The 19,419-nt window shown below is 41.3% G+C and overlaps 1 protein-coding gene across 1 annotated transcript; it reads right to left on the reverse strand.

The window, feature by feature from the left end:
* Positions 1-10,596: 10,596 nt before the first annotated feature.
* LOC145420604 (TBC1 domain family member 2A-like) lies at positions 10,597-15,373 on the reverse strand. Its single transcript, XM_080289996.1, has 5 exons — positions 12,352-15,373; positions 12,144-12,264; positions 11,874-12,059; positions 11,128-11,249; positions 10,597-10,798 (listed from the first exon to the last, which is right to left on the reverse strand). Exons 1-5 carry the CDS (start codon positions 12,693-12,695, stop codon positions 10,597-10,599), a joined length of 975 nt encoding a protein of 324 aa, XP_080146122.1. The 5' UTR covers positions 12,696-15,373.
* Positions 15,374-19,419: the final 4,046 nt, after the last annotated feature.

Here is a 19,419-nt window from a genome sequence, read left to right on the forward strand (position 1 = left end):
CAGCCAAAAAGAAACTACTGAGGTTCCAACACCCAGTGTTTCTGTAAACACAGATGAAAATGAACAGTCATCCACATCTAAAAGATTTGTAGATTCGAGGGACCGGTATAATACATCTAGTACACCTCAGAACACAAAAAGGGAACAAACCATTGTATACAGATTTAAAAGTGCGCAAAGCAACGAACAGTCACCCTCTGAAACAGCTGAGGTTATCACAACCATTGTTTCTGTAAATACACAGGAACAGTCACCCACCTCAAAAAGATTAGTATATTCAAGGGACCAGTGTATCTACTCTGGTCAAAAGAATCCATGCTTCGTACTGATGTCCACAATTCTTTTTTATTCCTCTCACAATCATGGAGCACCGTGAAAACTAGAAACGAGTAAAATAATATCAATAGCACATATGACATCCATCTCAGCCACTTATTTCTTTTCACAAGGTGCACAAGTGCTTAACAAATAACAGCATAATGTTTTTACCGTGTACGCCTTGTAAAACCAGTAGTAGAAAAGTTGTAGATTCGTGCTCTTGTGGGGGAGACGTATGTTATCCACCACCTCGATAGCTAGCCGAGAGTTCGAGGGTCACTAGAGCCGCCGAGAACGCATGAACTACTTACGGTAGGACGTTTTGCCAAAGTAAGACGTTTTGTCAGAACACCGAGTCCTCAGGAGGATGCAGCCCATGAATTTGGACACGATCTCAGATGCACTTCTGGTGTTGTCATGGCAACCCACACAAACATTTCAGCGTCAGCTACAATGAGGCGGAGCCCTTACTGGGACACTGAGCTCAGGTAGAGTGAAAGACAACATTTTTCCGCATCCAAAACAGCAGCGCTGTTCCTGTGACCTCTAGTAAAGCCTCTACTTGGGAAAAGGGAGTCTTTCATCAAAGCATCCTGCAGAAGTTGAATAAAAATATGCAAATGTTTAAATGATGCAACTTAATGAAGGCTGACAGCAGTTGTACTATTTTACATTGCAGCGAACAGGGGTGACCATTATTTTCAACGTTTTTACAGCATTTTTCACATTGAAAGTGAAATAATATAAATAATGTCTCAATTAAATTGCGTTAATATTTAAAAATACAAAAACTACAGCTTTGTTCACAAGCCAATAAAAATGTACTTGGGCCAGTGGTAAATGAAAATAACACTTATTCAGCACCTGGTTGTTGCGGCTGCATCAGGACACCAGATGTTCAGCCTCCATCCTGTAGGCAGACTTATCCCCGTCTGAGAGGAGTCCAATAATGGTGGTGTCATCTGCAAGCTTAATTAATTTGACAGACTGGTGGTTGGAGGTGCGGCAGTTGGTGTACAGGGAGAAGGGCATAGAAGAAAGAACACAGGCCTGAGGGGAGCTCGTGCTGATGGTCCGGGAGTCCAAGACATTCTTCCCCAGCCTCACTGGTTGCTTCCTGTCCGTCAGGAAGTCAGTGATCCACCGGCAGATGGGATCAGGCACATTCATCTGGGAAAGCAATCCTTGAAGAAGGTCTGAAAGGGGGTGTCATGTTTAAAATCACTGGTCAAAACCTAATTTCTCTGGTTTACCTAGCTCAGACTTCCGGAAGGAGAAACCAAGATGGATGTGTAGTTGGGAGTCTGGCAGCAAACTTTTCTAATTAACCCCCCAAATTCAAGAAGATACACAATTATTCGTGATTCTTGACTGGGATGAGTGGGGGTAAGAAGACGAGAAGTCACAAAAAGCGAGCAGCATACCAAGAATATAAAGAAATGGATAACTCTGATCAACGGCGGGACTCCGAGAGTGTTAGCGAAATGTTAAAAGACATCAAGATGGAGCTGCAAACATTTCGCGCTGAAAGTAAACAAGATATGCTAAAAATTAGAGAAGAGTTGAAACAAGACATGAGAGTTGAGTTGGCATTATTGAAAACAGAAGTCTATCAAAGCATCTCTGCAAATACTGAAAAAGCCAACACACTTGAGCGTAAATTGACAGAAGCAGAGACACGAATAGCGGAAGCGGAGAAATTAAACGCAGCCATGAAAGATGCTATAATCAAAGTTATGGAAAACTACAAATCTATACAAAGAAAGATGACGGATTTGGAAGGACGATCCAGGAGGAATAATATTCGACTTTACGGAGTCCCGGAAGGAGTAGAAGGTGAATCGATGCCACAGTTCGTGGAAGATTTATTGAAAAAAGCTCTTTCATTGCCACAGGATATGAGACTACGGATACAACGAGCCCATAGAGCGTTGACGGGAAAACCGGGTCAGAATGCGCCGCCCAGGTCAATAATAATAAATTTTCAGGAATATATATGTAAGGAGGACATCTTGAAAAGAGCCTGGGCTGGCAAAGTGGAGTATGAAGGTCAGCATATATTATTTGACCATGATTATGCCACAGAGGTGGCCCAGAAACGTCGGGAATATGGGAACATCAAAAGGGCATTGAAAGAAAAAGGCGTCAGATTCCAAACACCGCTGGACAAAATTCGTATCCATTGGGATACGGGTGTACGAACCTACGGCAGCGCAAGGGAGGCTGCGCTAGAGCTGAGAAAGAGAGGATACACTGTGCAGCTGCCAGGAGCAGATTCAACGGATTTGGGACCGGAGATGGAGCATCTTTTACGAGCAACAGTGTGGCAGTGAATCGGCGCAGTAAGAGGATAATACAAGCTGCTCTCAAGACATGAAGATCTCATCTATGTCACTCAAGGTATTGATTATTTTTCCCACGGGATTACTTAACTTTAGAACTGTGAGTCCTCAATTATTCTCTACCCGGGGTTTCCCCCTTTCCCCCTTTCCCCCCTTTTTTTTTTTTTTTTTCTTCTCCTTCCTCTTCCGAGAGTGACAATCTATTCCTAAGTGTGAGAACAACGATCAAAAAAGAGCACCTACTGAATAGTTTAATACAAAGTAGACTTCGCTGTGACTTTAAATATCGCTGCCAGAGATCGTTGGACTTTTGGATGTGTGAAACATTATGTATCACCGCCAAGGAGGGGCCCTCTGTGAAGAGACTTTCTCCTCAGCCTGCCAACGGGGATTCGGGGTGGGAAGCGTTCACCCCAACGTGGAAGCCGGGTGTTATAGGGTTTGTTTGTTTTTTTGTTTGTTTTTTTGTTTTTTATTTTATTTTGCACTGTTGTAATGGTATATGGTGGTTGGCCAAATGTCAAGGCCACAATTTTTTGTTGTCTGGAGAATTACGATCTACAATCGCGTGGATTATATGCCTTTTAATAATATAAAACTGGTGTCACTGAATGTGAATGGTCTGAATAACCCAATCAAAAGAAGTAAAGTGGTAACAAAACTCAAAAAAGAAAAGGCACAGGTAATATTCTTGCAGGAGACTCACCTGCCCCAACAGGAACATGAAAAATTGAAAAGATTTGGTTATAAAAACACCTATTACAATTCCTACAGACAAAGTCAGAAAAGAGGAGTAGCTATTTTAATAGCAAACTCTGTACAATTTGAATGCCACAAAGAAGTGTCTGATAAAGAGGGTAGATACTTACTAATTAAAGGGAAATTGGAAAATAAACTAGTTACCCTGGTTAATATCTACGCCCCACCAGGAAGTAAGAAAAGTGATTACAAAGATTTATTCAATTTAGTGACACAAGAATCTGAAGGTCTGGTGATATGTGCAGGGGATTACAATGTTGTGCTAAATCGGGATATTGACACTACCAGCGCTGCAACATGTAAACATCGTTTGTCTAATTTTATGAATACAATAGTACAAGAGGTGGGACTGATTGATGTATGGAGAACACGTAATCCTCAAACCAGGGACTACACCCACTACTCTGCACCTCATGCCACATATTCGAGAATTGATTATTTTCTAATTAATATTGAAGAACTTCATAATGTTATAGATTGTAAAATAGGTGTGGCAGATGTCTCAGACCATAGTTTGATTAGTCTAGAAATCAGTCTCGATAATAGGAAAATACATACAGCATGGAGACTTAATTTGGGTATTTTAAATAGGGATGAACATGTTAAGAAAATTAAAGAAGATATAAAAATGTATATAGAAGACAATGATACCGGAGATGTGAGCCCAACTATACTTTGGGATGCATTAAAGGCAGTCTTAAGGGGAAAACTCATAGCCCTAACAGCAGCACAAAAAAAAGCGCGACTGGCCCTATATAAAAATTTGATAGAAAAACTTAAACATCTGGAGAGGGAACATAAACTACTTAAGAATCCTGAAATTCTAGAAGAAATATCAGACATCAGAAACCAAATTGATGAATTACTAAAAGAAGAAGTAGAAAAAAAGGCTAGGTATATGCAACAAACCTATTACGAATCAGGGCCCAAAGCAACTAAAATACTTGCCAGTAGACTGCGTAAAAAGCAGAGATCAAGGATTATTGATAAAGTAAGAAATTTGGATAGTAACAAATTATACTATATGCCTAATGAGATAGAAAATGAATTTAAAAAATATTACACGAGACTGTATTCACAACCGGCAGCCGCAGACCTTGAGACAATAAAAAATTTTCTTGACCCGCTGGATCTGCCCTCCATAGGAGATACCCAAAACAAGTTACTGATTTCACAGATTACAGATAAGGAACTAGATACAGTTATTGCCGAACAGAAAACAAATAAAGCCCCAGGAAGCGATGGCTTTCAGGCTGAATTTTACAAAGTTTTCAAAGAAGAACTCAAGCCACTTCTTCTATCTTGCTTCAACTGGACTCTGAATCAGGGAATAGCTCCACCATCATGGGGAGAAGCTATTATAACAATCTTACCCAAAGAAGGAAAAAACAAAGAATACTGCAAGAATTATAGACCCATTTCCCTCCTAAATAACGACTATAAATTGTACGCTTCGATCATTAGCAAAAGACTCCAAAAATTTGTACCAGATCTGATAGAAGTGGATCAAACTGGATTCATCAAGGGACGTCAGGCACAGGACAATATAAGGAGAGTCCTTCACATTATTGACAATGCAGAAAAAACGAATATCGGTACTGTGTTAATTAGCTTAGATCAAGAAAAGGCATTTGATAGCGTAAGCTGGCTCTTCCTATTTGGAGTATTGGAAAAATTCGGGTTTAAGGACAGCTCAATACAATGTATAAGGACAATCTATAATCAACCTACAGCTAGAATCAAGGTGAATGGCAGTCTGACAGATAGAATTCGGCTATATAGAGGTACAAAACAGGGCTGTGTCTTGTCACCAATTCTTTTTGCTTTATATGTTGAGCCACTAGCACAAGCAGTGCGACAACATTCAAAGTTGGAGGGGGTATCCCTTGCTGGACAAAAACACCTTATTGGATTGTTTGCTGATGACGTTATTATTTTTCTACGAAACCCTGACAAGTGCTTCCCAATTTTGATGCAACTATTCCATACCTTTGAATACTTATCAGGCTATAAAATTAATGTATCCAAAACACAAATTCTATCATTCAATTATATACCCTCCCAAAAGATCAGAGACGAATACAAATTAAATTGGCACTCGAACAACATGAAATATTTGGGCGTAACCTTGACAAAATCATTATCAGATATGGCGGACATAAACTATAATCAGGTGGAGGGCAACATTAGAAAAGATCTAGAACGGTGGTCGGCAACACCTACAAACTTCTACTCAAGAATCCAAATAATAAAGATGAATGTTCTCCCAAGACTGTTATACATGTTTCAGTCACTCCCACTTCCTATATCTCAAAAAAAATTCAAAATATGGGACAAGATGATATCAAGGTTTATTTGGGGTGGGAAGAAGCCCAGAATAAGACTAACAACACTGCAACTCCCGAAGTGCAAGGGAGGGATGGCCTTGCCGAACCTAAGGGAATACTTCTATGCAGCCCAACTCAGACCACTTGCTGGTTGGTGTAGACCAGAATATGAGGCAAGATGGAAGGAAATTGAGAAAGAAATCGAGGGAAACAACATTCAGATTTTTATCTCTGACAAACATTTAATGACAAAGAATAAAAGTGGAATGAATCAAATTGTGAAATTTACATTAGACATATGGCACACAGTAATAGAAAAATGTCAGTTAAAAGAACAATTATTTATACTCAGATGGTTTAGACATGATAAAAATTTCAAGGCAGGACAACTGGACCAAACATTCAAACAGTGGGAACTAAAAGGGATTACAGCAGTTTGTACCCTTATGAAAAACGGAGGACTAATGAGTTTCCAACAACTAAAAAACAAATACAAATTGGAAAATAGAGATTTCTTTAGATATTTGCAAGTTAGGGACTACTACGCAAAACAAATAAAATCTGACTGGCTTGGGAAACCACTGGGGGTTGTCGGAAAAGTAAAAGATTGCTATGAACATAAACAATTTAAAACTATTTCCACCTTCTATAGGTCATTAGAAGAAAATAGACAAGATTCAACACTCTATATTAAAAAGAAATGGGAAGTTGAACTGACCATAAAAATAACAGAGAAAGAATGGCTCAATATGTGTGAATTGCAACACAGTACAACTAATTCGCCGTTGTGGAGGGAATTTTGTTGGAAAAATTTGACACGTTTTTTCATTACACCCAAAATAAAAAGCAAACTGACCTCAAGTTTACAAAATTGTTGGAGATTGTGTGGAGAAATGGAAGCGGATCATTCTCATGTATTCTGGAAATGCATTAAAATTAAAAAGTATTGGGAAGACTTAAAAATGAATATGGATAATATTTTGAGTTATACATTCCCAAATACTTGCCAAGTGATGTATCTAGGAAACATAAAAGAATACATACAAAAAGAGGACGTGTATTTAGTCAAAATAATTCTGGCCGCAACAAAAAAAAGCAATTACAAAGAAGTGGTTACATCCAGATCCTCCCACCCAGCGGGATTGGATCAGTATTGTAGAGGATATCTCAGAGATGGAAAAAATAACACTCAACATTAGACTGATGGGAGGTAAATACGACAGACTATGGAGGAAGTGGAAAACATTCAGAAGTGACACAAATGAAATAACATAATAGGTTTTCTTTTTTTTTCTGCAATGTGATAAATGGAGAAAGATATGTAAACTCCAGACTCTATGTTTGTTTATATGTATGTCTGTTTGTTATTTTCTTTACTGTATGTCCACAATGATAAAATAACCTAATAAAAATCAAAGTAAAAAAAAAAAAAAAAAAAAAAAAAAAGGAGGTCTGAAAGGATGGTGTTGAAGGTAGAGCTGAAGTCCACAAACAGGATCCTAGCATAGATTCTGCAGGACAAAGTGTAGGGCCATGTTGATGGCATCGTCTACAGACCTGTTGGCTCTGTATGCAAACTGCAGGGGGTCCAGGAGGGGGGCCGTGAGGGTCTTAAGATAGGAGAGAACCAGGCGCTCAAAAGACTTCCTGACCAGATGTCAGAGCCACAGGTCTGTAGTCTTTTCGTCCAGTGATCTTTGGCTTCTTGAAAGCTATATATGATATAAAAATTATATAAAAACTGTTAATCAGCAAAAGAAATGATATCATAGTTCTTATAAAGAAAGCCTCTATCAATCAAACACCAGCAGTGTAGCAATGTTGTTCACTTACACTGTATATAAAACACAGATTTTGGCTACATCCAGTTTTTACTGTATTATAAACATTTTTTACCATGAAGAGTAAAGTGTTTGGCATTTTTGTCATTGTTATTGAGCTCAGAGATCAGGCCCAGCCCAGTATCTACCTGGTTATGAGCAAGGAGCTGGAGGTGATAACTCAACAATAACCAGGCCATGCATGCATGGATGGATGCATGGATGGATCAGTTTGTAGGCTGTGTGTGGTCAGCAGCAGGCTGCTGGGTGTGGACCAAGAGGGAAAGCCCAGCATGTGAAACCCATCAGCAGAAGGCCAGAACAAAGGTGCACAGACAAACGCAGCCCAGACACTCAGGCAGGACGAGTAAAATAAATGGCAGCAAACACAGTATGATGTGGTAAAATGTGCTTTCTTTCACAAACAGATAGCACAAACAAGAATCACAAGAATCTCCTTTGTGGTTCTTGTTTTTCTTTTGAGTACATTAATAAAAAGTTGAAATAAAGTGGCAATAAAATTCATGCACTGAAGACCACACGAAACCCTAATTCACCCTACTACCTGTTGCCTTCACATTCCATTTGCATCCCTTGTCCACAGAATCAAAAATGACCCTTCTTCACTAAAGATCGAACATAAAGCAATTGCATTTTAAATGGAAGCCCATTTTGCATTAAGAAACACTATCAGCAATCAGAAATTGTGTATATCAGAGTTCTCTGTTTTTACTGTCCTGAAAACTGCATTAATTCAGTGGATGCGGTTAGGTTCAAAACAACGTAATATAAGAGGGCAACCAATTCAATCTAAGAGGGATCCAATTTTTATCCATTCATGTACCAGCTACTGGCTTTTTGCTGTTATGTTCTCATATCGCATGAGAGTTTATTTGCCAGGTGTCAGAAGTCTAATAATAAAGCTCCGGCACAACGTGGTCGAAGTTACCCGCATATCGGATCGCATCATGTCAGTGAAGATCGACGCCGACCCGACCGTCCTACGGATTATCTCCTGCTATGCACCACAGACCAACTGCCCCGACGAGGAGAAGACAGAATTCTGGCGTGCCCTCGACGACCACCTGCAAACGATTAGCCCTGAGGAACACGTGGCGGTAGGCGGCGACCTAAATGGACATGTAGGAAAGGGGAGAAACGGATATCACCGATTCCATGGCGGCCAAGGATTTGGGACCAGAAACGACGAGGGTTGCCGGGTACTGGACTACGCAGAGGCCCACGATCTTGCCGTGACCAACACCTTCTTCAAAAAGAAGCCGGCACACCTCATCACGTACTCCAGCCGCGGCAGAGACACCCAAATCGACTACTGGCTAGTCCGAAGACCCCATCTCAGCCTAGTCACGAACGTAAAAGTCATACCATCAACCAATATTGGCCCTCAACATCGGCTACTTGTGATGGATCTCCGACTCAACCTTGGCCAACGACGACGAAGAACACCAACCACGACGGTGGAGAAGATCAAGTGGTGGCGCCTCCCTGAGGGATCCAATTTTTATCCATTCATGTACCAGCTACTGGCTTTTTGCTGTTATGTTCTCATATCGCGTGAGAGTTTATTTGCCAGGTGTCAGAAGTCTAATAATGAATAAAGTTCAGGATATGCTTAAAAACTCACCTCAGTATAGCCGTCATCAGAAGGAAGTGCGCTTCACTGACTCATCAACTTGTCTCAGGCTTTCCACAAAGTTTCACAGTTGACCTTAAAGTAAGATGCTGCAAGCTTACCTTGCTGTGTATTACTTTTTAAGGTCTAAAGACCTTAAAGTGCGCTATAGATTGAAGTGATTTGAACTGACAACAGGGCTAATTCAGCACTTCAAGTTAACATCAATAAAAGTTTTTAAATTTATTCTGATTTCCGTTTGTTTTCATTGCCTGTGCTATCTGTTATTTAGTTCAAATTGTGGGTAGATAATGCTGTGCTGTCACGTGACCTGTTCTCTCATGTGTGCCTTTCTCTTGTTTTGTATGTATTTCTCGTTTGTTATTTATTCCTATTTTATTCCTGCAATTGGTATGGAATTCATTTAAAAAAAAAAAAGATCAGTGTTTTGAAATTAGATGTGATGAACATGTGACCTTAATTTACAAAATCAACATCATGTTGGATTCAATGAGACATGAAACTAGTGCATGAAACAGGTCTCAGTAAATGTTCTCATAGACTGCAATACACTGCCCCCTGCTGGTCATTATAAAGTCTGCAGATGTCATTTGACATGAATGTCATATTTGTGAAACAAAATAAAGGACTCTGTAAAATAAATGAAAATCAAATATTTATATACAGAATATTTATGTACAAATGCTGAAAAAGACATTTGAACAAGATGCACACCCAGTAAAATTTAAAAAAAAAAAGAAAAGTCAGTTTTATCATGTGACTATCATGCTGTCATTTCTGCACAATGCACTTTACACCAGATCAAAATAAAACACTGTGAGGTCGTTCTAACCGGAAGCCCAGAGAGCTTCGACAATGCAGCACAATGCCCTGAAGCATCAGCATCAAAATATACTTCAAGTACCAAAAAGTACTCATTGTGCAGAATGCCCTATTTTTGAATAGCTGGACATTTTAATTACTTTATCACCAGCTGTGACTACAGCTGATAATCAACCATGTTTCATAGGGATGTGACTACATTTAGAAATGTCACGCATTTTTAGGTATAAAGCAAAAGATGCAATGAAATAAATAAGCTATCACATATTAATCCAAATGAATTCACTGAAATACATCTGCACATTTCTGCAGCCTGACTTATTACACACGTGAACACAGTACACATTTGTTTACTGCAAGCTTGTTTCAGAGATGTGATGCAGTTAAATCTGTATGCGTCTGTTTCCTTGTAGTGTTAGTAGAGATGGTGAACCTGACACAATCCTGTGTTTAGTGTGAAGGAAACCAGTTAACAGCCGGTTTAGTAAAATTCTCTTGAACTCATGGAAAACTCATCGTCGTCTCGAAGTGAGCAGCTGAAGCGTCCCGTGTGATCAGAGGTCCTCGTCGTCCTCGCTCACCATGACGTCGAGCTCTTTGTCTTTCCGTACGACGCTCTCGGTGATGACCTCCTTGTGCTGCTCCTCCAGCTCACGCAGCTCCGCCTGCAGGCGCTCCAGGTGGAGCACTCGCCGGTTCCTCAGCAGCCGGCTGGGGAATGGGTTCATGTCGTTGAAGGCGATGCTGGTCAGCTTCCTGCATGGACACACGCAGGTGGAAAGGACTCGATCACCAACACAGAGGAACTGGAAACTGATCAGCTTGAGTGTTTCTGTTTTATGCTGCTTGATACTTCAGGTACTGCAGTTTGAGCAGGAAATACTGGACTGACTGGACCACATGTATCCGAGAGCTGCAGATACTTAAAAATCTTTAAATCGTTGTTACTGTGATCAGGGAAATTTAAACTTCTCACAAAATTTCAGTAAAAAGGGTTTGAAGCTCAAAGATTCAACAGCTACATCCGCTACACTTCTGAGAGTGTAACAGCTCGTAGATTAAGGCGGGTGGAGGCGAGTGCGTACCTGGCATTGGAGACGGTCTTTGTGAAGAAGCGTAGGTACTGGTAGATCTCCACGCTGTCGTGAATCTTCAGGATGTCGTCCTCTTTGTATTTGAACAGAGCCAGAGTGTATCTGAAGATCACCTGCAGCACAGACACGCATTTCATAACAGGACACTCACGCCACACAATTAATTGGAAACTTTGAGGAGGTGAGTCATAAAATTACTCTTTCAGTTGTGGTGCAGTTGGGCCCTTTACTCATTACAGCTCTGATCGATTTCCAATAAGCCACTTGGTTCCTCAGTTGCCAGATAATATTAACTTACTTGGTAGTTGAGCTTTAAGTTTAAATTAAACTTTTGGGTTGGATCTACGTGGCTGAAGCTGTTGTCAGCATTTATCCCTGTGTGGTATATATTTCTGTGTCTGAACTGTGATTTTATTTCCTGAGACAAACGATGTAAAAGCTGTGCTGCATTTGTCACATTGCAGAAACAAGCCCAAAGCCATTGTCCCGCTCATCGTCTGGATTTACGCTGCTTGTGGTAGACTGTGAGGTCGTTACTAGAATGATCTGCTTTCCCACTCCTATTTCATGTCACATGACAGTTCCCCATGCTTAGTAAACAATGTCTTATTACTCCTAAAATGTAAATAAAGACATCTAAAGGTGAAAACAAAATCATTTTTGTTTCCATGGACACTACTGTGGTGCATTCAAGTGTTGTCTGCATTTCTGTCATGGTGTGTTCGGGTGTATGGTACCTTGGTACCCTCATACAGGAAGGCGTCCCACAGAGGCATCAGGATGTCGCTGGGCAGACTCTCCACAAAAACCACCAGGAACCAGTTGAAGGTGACCAGAGAGACGTCAATGTTGTGATCCTCAAAGTGAGATGCCAGGCGAGGAAGCTTCTCCGCCATGAAGTCCTTCAGCACGCGCTGGTCCGCCTGAGCACAAAGACTCACAGAGATCAGCCTCACTGATCACTAAAACAGATCACAGCAGGCAAGCAGGTGAGTGTGTCTGCTGACCTGAGAGGCCACCAGATTCTTGGTGTAGTAGTCCTGAGGCATGATGGCTTCCACCACTGCCACCAGACACCAGAAGGCGTCTTCGTCACTTTGGAGGACCAGCAGAGCGAGGGCCGCTAACCTGTGGACATTGATGGAAGGTGAGGTTCTGCCTGGAAGGCGGGTCCACATAAGAACTCAGATATAAAATTTATACTTTTGTTCTGACCTGTTGAGTACCTGGCAGTAGCCAATGGCAGGGTTATGCCCGGAGAAGGCCAGAAGGATGCGGCGGAGCTGCTGGAGGGCGGGGCTGGACGGCGAGGAGAAGTGCTGATTGGTCGTCAGGGTTCGGTGAAGGTCCAGCTGGACCTGCCTGGAGGCAGGATTAGGAGCTGTCCGACTCTTCTCACACAGCTGGAAACAGAACAGGATTACTGAGTGCTCGCCAGCATTCCCAACAGGAAGGAGGAGGAGCCACCTGTGCTCAGGTGCGGATAAAGCACTCTGTTGGCAGAGGTATGAAAATGCGCAGTAAAATCTAACGTGCATAGCTAACTTCATCAACGACATTTTGGGAGGAATAATCACACATCAGCCTTCGGCCATTTTTTGATGAACGCATACGCCCCCTAGAGCGCGCTAACTTTATTAACAGCCACACAAATGTAAAGCACACATCAAACATAAATAAACCATTTGACTGTCTCCATAATTGAGAGCATTTTCTCTTCTTATTTCAACACCCCCACTTGCTCTCATATTATGATGCTCTTAAGTAAACAAAAAAAACAACAAACAAAAGGTTTCTTCCTCAGTACTGTATACATGTTCGTATACCATGTTAATGCCCAAACATAAACTTCTCAAACTTGAACAGCTTAACTTTTGTTGCAGGCTTTGTCATTACATCTGCAACCATCTCTTCTGTTGAACAATAATCCAGAGTTATTTTTCCTGCACTCACAGTTGATCTCACAAAGTTGTACTTTATGTCAACATGTTTACATCTCTGTCTCGTCACAGGATTCTTCGCCAACGCAATTGCACCCTGATTATCTTCATGAACTTTTGGTGGTGCATATTTTTGTCCATCAATACCTTGTAACAGTTGCATTAGGTACAAAACTTCTTGTAGGGTCGCAGCTAAAGCCATGTACTCCGCTTCACAGGTAGATAATGCAACAGTAGGTTGTCTTTTGGTTTTCCATGAGATTAAAGGACCATCTACAGACAAGCTTATGCAATAACCAGTTGTACTCCGTCTGTCTGTTACATCAGCTGCCCAATCAGCATCGCTGTATGCCCACAACCTCAGTTCTTTGTTGTCACATTTCCTGTAACACAGTTCTTTCTCGGTTGTCCCTTTCAGATACCTCAGTACTAGAGCAGGGCGATATGGCCAAAAATATTTATCACGATATATATTTGAAAATTTGCGATAACGATATAACTGACGATATAATTGATGCGAGACAAAATACAACTCCACAACATTACTAGCGCAAAAAGAAAACCTTCCATTTATTTTCACTTAAATAAGAAGCTGGTTTTTATGTACATTAAAGCTTTATAAAAATGTAACAGTCCAAATACAAATTCCTTGCTGAAAGTTTAATCAAAAGGCATTTCCAGTAGAAATGGGCTGACATATCCTGAGCATAACCATATATAATATCCACTGAAGTTAAAAAGAGGTGCTTTGCAAAATTAAACTGCAGTATGCAATACGTATTTTTCGGACCATAAGGTGCACGGGATTATAAGGCACATCAAGCGAAACAAAGCAGTCAGATAAATCAAACTTTATTAAACTCATTCTTCTTGCTTCCTCCACTTCTGTACCATTGATTCATTAATGTTGAATTCTCTGGCAGCTGCTCTATTCCCATGTTGTTGCAGTATATTAATGACTAACCTCGTATTGTGGATGGATTATCTCAGTTGTTCTCCTGACTGAAGTTTGGTCTGTTTACAGCACCCTGCCATGCGATTGCATTTGTCTCTAACCATGAGGAACCTTAACGTTAACTTTTATAAGTGGAAAAGTGTTAGTGTTCGTCCTCCAGCTTCCCTGTTTATGTTATGCTAACATAGCTGTGTCGCTAGCGATTACGTAGCACATCATTATATACCAGCTAGCCCAACTTCAGTAACCCTACAAACGTCACTGCTGTTTAGTTTCCTGTCTTCATTTATGTTGGAAGTGATAGCAGAGCTGTACGTTTGATTTTTTTCAGAAATCTCTCAGTCAGAACATGCTATATCATGCTTAGGTAACTAGCGAGCTAACTTCCGCTAGCTTCCCGCTAACTTCTAACTCTGTTAAATGTAATAAATTTTGTTTTAATGGATGCCTGGAAGTTAAACTTCATAGTTACACCTGGTAAAGCAGCAATGCTGATCGTTTTATTAAAGATGAAAGAATTTAGACAGTTTTTAACGCTCAGTGATGCTGCAGTGTTCGTTTGAACTGAAGTATAAGGAGTTTAGGACCCAGATTACTCCCAGATTTAAGAGCATCTTAGTCCGACAAATACGACAATAACGACGGCCGCTTGCATGTTCTGCAAAAAAATGTGCTTTGTCGTGTATCTGACGGACAAACACCAAACCAGTTCCACATCACTGAAGTTGCACCATTTTTACAAACCAATTCTGGTTCATCTGTTTCACTCAACAATCGGCCATGTGCGTATGAAAACAAAGGCACTGCGCATGCGCGTTTTACTCATATTCTATCGCGATATTTCATTTTCCTATTGTTGCCTAACATTATACCGGTATTACCGTGAACGGTATAATATGGCCCAGCCCTACTCAGTACATGTTTTACTGTAGTCCATTTGTCTTCAGTTGGCTCAGTAAAGTACTGTGAAAGTTTACTGACTATAAAACTCAAGTCCGGTCTTGTGCATGTAGCCAAATAGATCAGACTACCAACTGCCTCTCTGTACCTTTTGACATCACTCATCTTTTCTGCATCATCAGCATAGTTCAGTTTTTGCTCACAAGGTGTCTGTCTTTCTTTACAATCCTGCATGTTGAATCTTTCAAGTATTTTTTCCACATATTGTTTTTGTGACATTTTTACACAGTTATCACTCTGGTCAAAATCTATACCAATGAAATGTCTCAGTTTACCCAAATCCTTCATTTTGAATTTTGCTGCAAGCATTTTCTTCACAACAGTTAGTTCACTTTCATCACTAGCAGCAATGATCGGGTCATCTACCCATACAATCAGAATCACCTTCTTATTTTCTGTCATTTTTGTGTAAACACAATGGTCAGCGGGGTTTTGCACAAAGTCGTTCTCATTCAGATATTCATGCAACAACTTGTTCCAATTCCGGCCTGATTGTTTTAGCCCATATAGCGACTTTTTCAACTTGCACACCAGTTTTTCATTTGTGTCGGATTTTACCTCATAACCCTCAGGTTGTTCCATGAATACCTCACAATCTATTGGTGCATGAAGATAGGCAGCTTTAACATCCATCTGGTGTAAAAGCATGTTTTCTTGTGCTGCCTTTTGCATCAACACTCTGATACTAGTCAGGTTAGCAGCAGGGGAAAATGTTTCTTCATAATCCACACCTATCCTCTGACTATATCCTTTAGCAACATAACGTGCCTTGTACTTCTCAGATCCATCAACATTGTTTTTGACTGCGTACACCCATCTACCCCCCACTGTCTTCTTACCCTCAGGCAAAGTGGTTAAGGTAAATGTGTCATTTTCTCTTAGTGATTGCATCTCTTCATCCATTGCACTGACCCATTTCTCTGAGTTAGATGAAGTTATTGCTTCCTTGAATGTTTGGGGAATGTTACACATTGCTCTGTAACAATAATCCATGTTTGTAAGTACTTGATCACAATCCTCCTTATCAGTAACATATTCACTTAAATACCCAGGCCTCTTTCTCACTCTGGAAGGATACCTTGCAGCCTCGCAGTCGAGTTCATTCTCCTGTGACTGGCTGCTCATCTCAGACATGCTTACTGGGATCTGTTCCTGAGTATCTGTGTGTTCTGTACTCACATCAGTCTGTTCTCTGGTCTTGGTGAACCTGTTTGGTGTCTCAAAGTCACCCTCATCATCTGGCACCTTGTCAGTCTGTGTTTGTCTCTCTACTCTTGTTTTAGTCTCAAACTTCACCAGTCTATGCTTCTGTACTTTCCCACTGCCCGGGTAGTAGACCATATAAGCTGGACTGTTCTTGTCATATCCAACAAAAATTCCTTTCTCACACCTTGAGTCTAGTTTTCTCTTGTTCTGCCTGTAGGCATAACACACTGACCCAAATGTCTGCATCCTGGAAAGGTTTGGCCTTCTTCCTGTCAGCATTAAATATGGTGTCTGTTCTGTGCGTCTGTTAAAACATCTATTCCTCACTACAGCTGCTGTTTGCACTGCGTAAGTCCACAACTCTTTAGGTAACTGTTTCTCTATTAACATACACCTGGCCATATCAAAAAGAGTACGCCAATTGCGTTCTGCAGTACCATTTTGGTGTGGTGAGTATGGTGCTGAGGTCTCATGCCTGATTCCATTTTTGCTAAGGAGTGCCTGATACTCATTTCCCATAAACTCTGTTCCATTGTCAGACCTGATACATTTAACTTGCCCATACGGGGCTGTATCAGCCAAAAACTTCTGTGTTGCTTTTGCTGTGTCACTCTTATTTTTCAGAAAATACACAAACACTGCACTGGAATAGTCATCAGTGAATGATAGTGCAAATCTATATCCATCTCTGGACTCTGAGTCTACTGGACCAGCTAGATCTGTGTGTACCAGCTCTAAGGCGGTTTTGGCTCGTGCATCAGGGTCCCTGTTTCTAGTTTGAACAAACTTTCCCTGTGTGCACACTTCACAATGCAAGACAGATTTGTCTGTTTTTCCTTTGATTGCCATACCATCAACAACCCCCTGTAATTTCTGAATGTCATCATAATTACAGTGACCAAGAATTTCATGCCATGTTTGCATGTCATAGCAACCCTTACACTGGTCTTTACCTTCAGTGTTTACTGTTTGTAGGTAGTACAGTCTGTTGTACTCATATATTGGGAACCTTGTACCGTCTTTGTGTCGCAGGGTGTCTTTTCCTTGCTTGAAGATCATAGTTGCTCCATTTGAGGTAGCTGCTTTCACAGAGAAGATGTCTTGTGGATACGATGGGATGTACAGTGCCTGTTTCAAGGTTGTTTTGTGGCACTGCCCCCTGCTGTCCATCAAGCAAAACTCTGCCTCCCCTCTTTGCTCTGCAACTCCAGTGCACTTGGTGCCGTCAGCCAACTCTACGTAGTGTGACTTGGGCTGGAAACTGTCGTCGAATCTCCTGAACTTCGTTATATCTGTAACAATATGCGAAGTTGCCCCTGTGTCCACCATCAGACCCTTTTTGTTGATGCCATGCTCTGACTGGAACGCTGCACCCTCGCTGCTTACCCGGAATGCGTAGTCTTTGCTACCCCACTCCTCGGAAACTTTCCGTGCATTGTCTTGCCGCCGTTTCCGTCTGCATGTTGAGTCCCGATGGGTGGTGCTCGCTACACCACTGCTTGCGCTGACACGTCCTGGCTTTGTGTCCCTTTAGTCCGCATCTGAAACACACTATGTCTGCGTTGCCGGCCCCACGGTCATTCGATTTTTCAAACGTGGGATTGTCGCTCGGTCGTGCACGTGCTTTCATGATGTTGTCATCTGACGCTGCGGCGCGCATTTTCTCTGTGTCTTCAAAGCTTCGCAGTTTAGTTTTAAATTCAGCAAAAGTCACTTCAACTTCACTTTGTGTGACATGGATAGCAAACGGTTTGAACGATTCTGGCAGTCCCTTCAAAACCATTGCTACCAATAGCCCATCACTCAAAGTTTCACCAGCATTCCTCAGGGCTGTGATTATTGTCTCTGCTCGTATCACATACTCAGTCACACTCTCACTTTTGGAGCGAAGTGAGTTCTGTGTACAGGCTAATTATACGAGGCTTTCCTTTACCTGCATAATAGTTTCTTAGAATCCCCAGCGCCTTCCGTCCATCATCCGCTGCTTCTCGCATAACAAGAGACAAACTTTTGTCATCCAGAAACTGGATCAGCTCCGCGTAGGCCTCTGCATTCTTTGCTCTCTCTTCTTCTCCCTCCGCGTCGGTAGGCTGCTTCAAAATAATGTCTCTTAAACCTTGCAGACGAAGGTGGCCCAAAAATTTCGTCTCCCATAGTTCGTAATTCTTTTCATCCCCATCAAAAACTAGCCGAGCCCAACGGCTATTTGACTCAGCGGCTCGTCGGCTCATGGCGCTAGCATGGTATGCTAATCCTCACCGAGTGCGCAGTACGTCGCGGCGTTTCTCTCGGTGGCAAAACGACATGGACTCTTTTGGAAAACTTCTTAGCTTCCTGGGCCCATAACCTGTTGGCAGAGGTATGAAAATGCGCAGTAAAATCTAACGTACATAGCTAACTTCATCAACGACATTTTGGGAGGAATAATCACACATCAGCCTTCGGCCATTTTTTGATGAACGCATACGCCCCCTAGAGCGCGCTAACTTTATTAACAGCCACACAAATGTAAAGCATACATCAAACATAAATAAACCATTTGACTGTCTCCATAATTGAGAGAATTTTCTCTTCTTATTTCAACACACTCTCTCTCTCTACAGCTGTACCTGCTGATAGCGTTGCGTGTGGCACTCTTGGCTTGTCAAAGTTCTGGCTCGGACCAAACAGCGCCACACTCTGCCGATACTCCCGAGGGACGCCTTCACGCACCAGAATTTTGAGCTCAGGTGAGATGATGAAGTCATCGTCGGACCTGCCTGCAAGGTACTGAGCCCAGCGGCTCAGCAGGGGGTGCTCCAGACCCTCCTACAGAGACAATGATGTATGATATAAAAAGAGGATAGCCATTATCTGTTAAGCATTATGTTACAGTTTAACATAAAGTAAAATTGTAACATTATGTTTACAATGTTACAATTTCACATTATGTTAAATTGCAACATAATGTAAAATCGTAACATTAAGTTTACAATGTTACAATTGTAAATATAATTTACCCAATTAATTCTGTCATAACAGAAGTATGACTTCTCTGTGTTATTAATCCGTATTAATATCATAGGGAGATTAATATCCCTACAATATTAAGCATCAGACTTTATCAAATTTTCTAAAAACTTTTTTTGTTGGATAGTGTAGCGCAGCTGGATAGTGTAGTGGTAATACTACATATCTTTGGAGTCGCACGTTCGATTCCCACCAAGTATCCAGTAAGGGTCC

Source organism: Astatotilapia calliptera, chromosome 2 (genome assembly GCF_964374335.1).
Source record: "Astatotilapia calliptera chromosome 2, fAstCal68.1, whole genome shotgun sequence".
NCBI classification, from domain to species: domain Eukaryota; kingdom Metazoa; phylum Chordata; class Actinopteri; order Cichliformes; family Cichlidae; genus Astatotilapia; species Astatotilapia calliptera.

Excerpts from the sequence above, each read along its gene's own strand:
- LOC145420604 (XM_080289996.1), bottom strand. The coding sequence starts at position 12,695 with ATGTCGTTGATGAAGTTAGCTATGCACGTTAGATTTTACTGCGCATTT. Across the intron at positions 12,060-12,143 it reads AGAATCTGGTGGCCTCTCAG|GCGGACCAGCGCGTGCTGAA; the intron begins GTCAGCAGACAC and ends CTTTGTGCTCAG. Across the intron at positions 10,799-11,127 it reads AAGACCGTCTCCAATGCCAG|GAAGCTGACCAGCATCGCCT; the intron begins GTACGCACTCGC and ends GTGTCCATGCAG.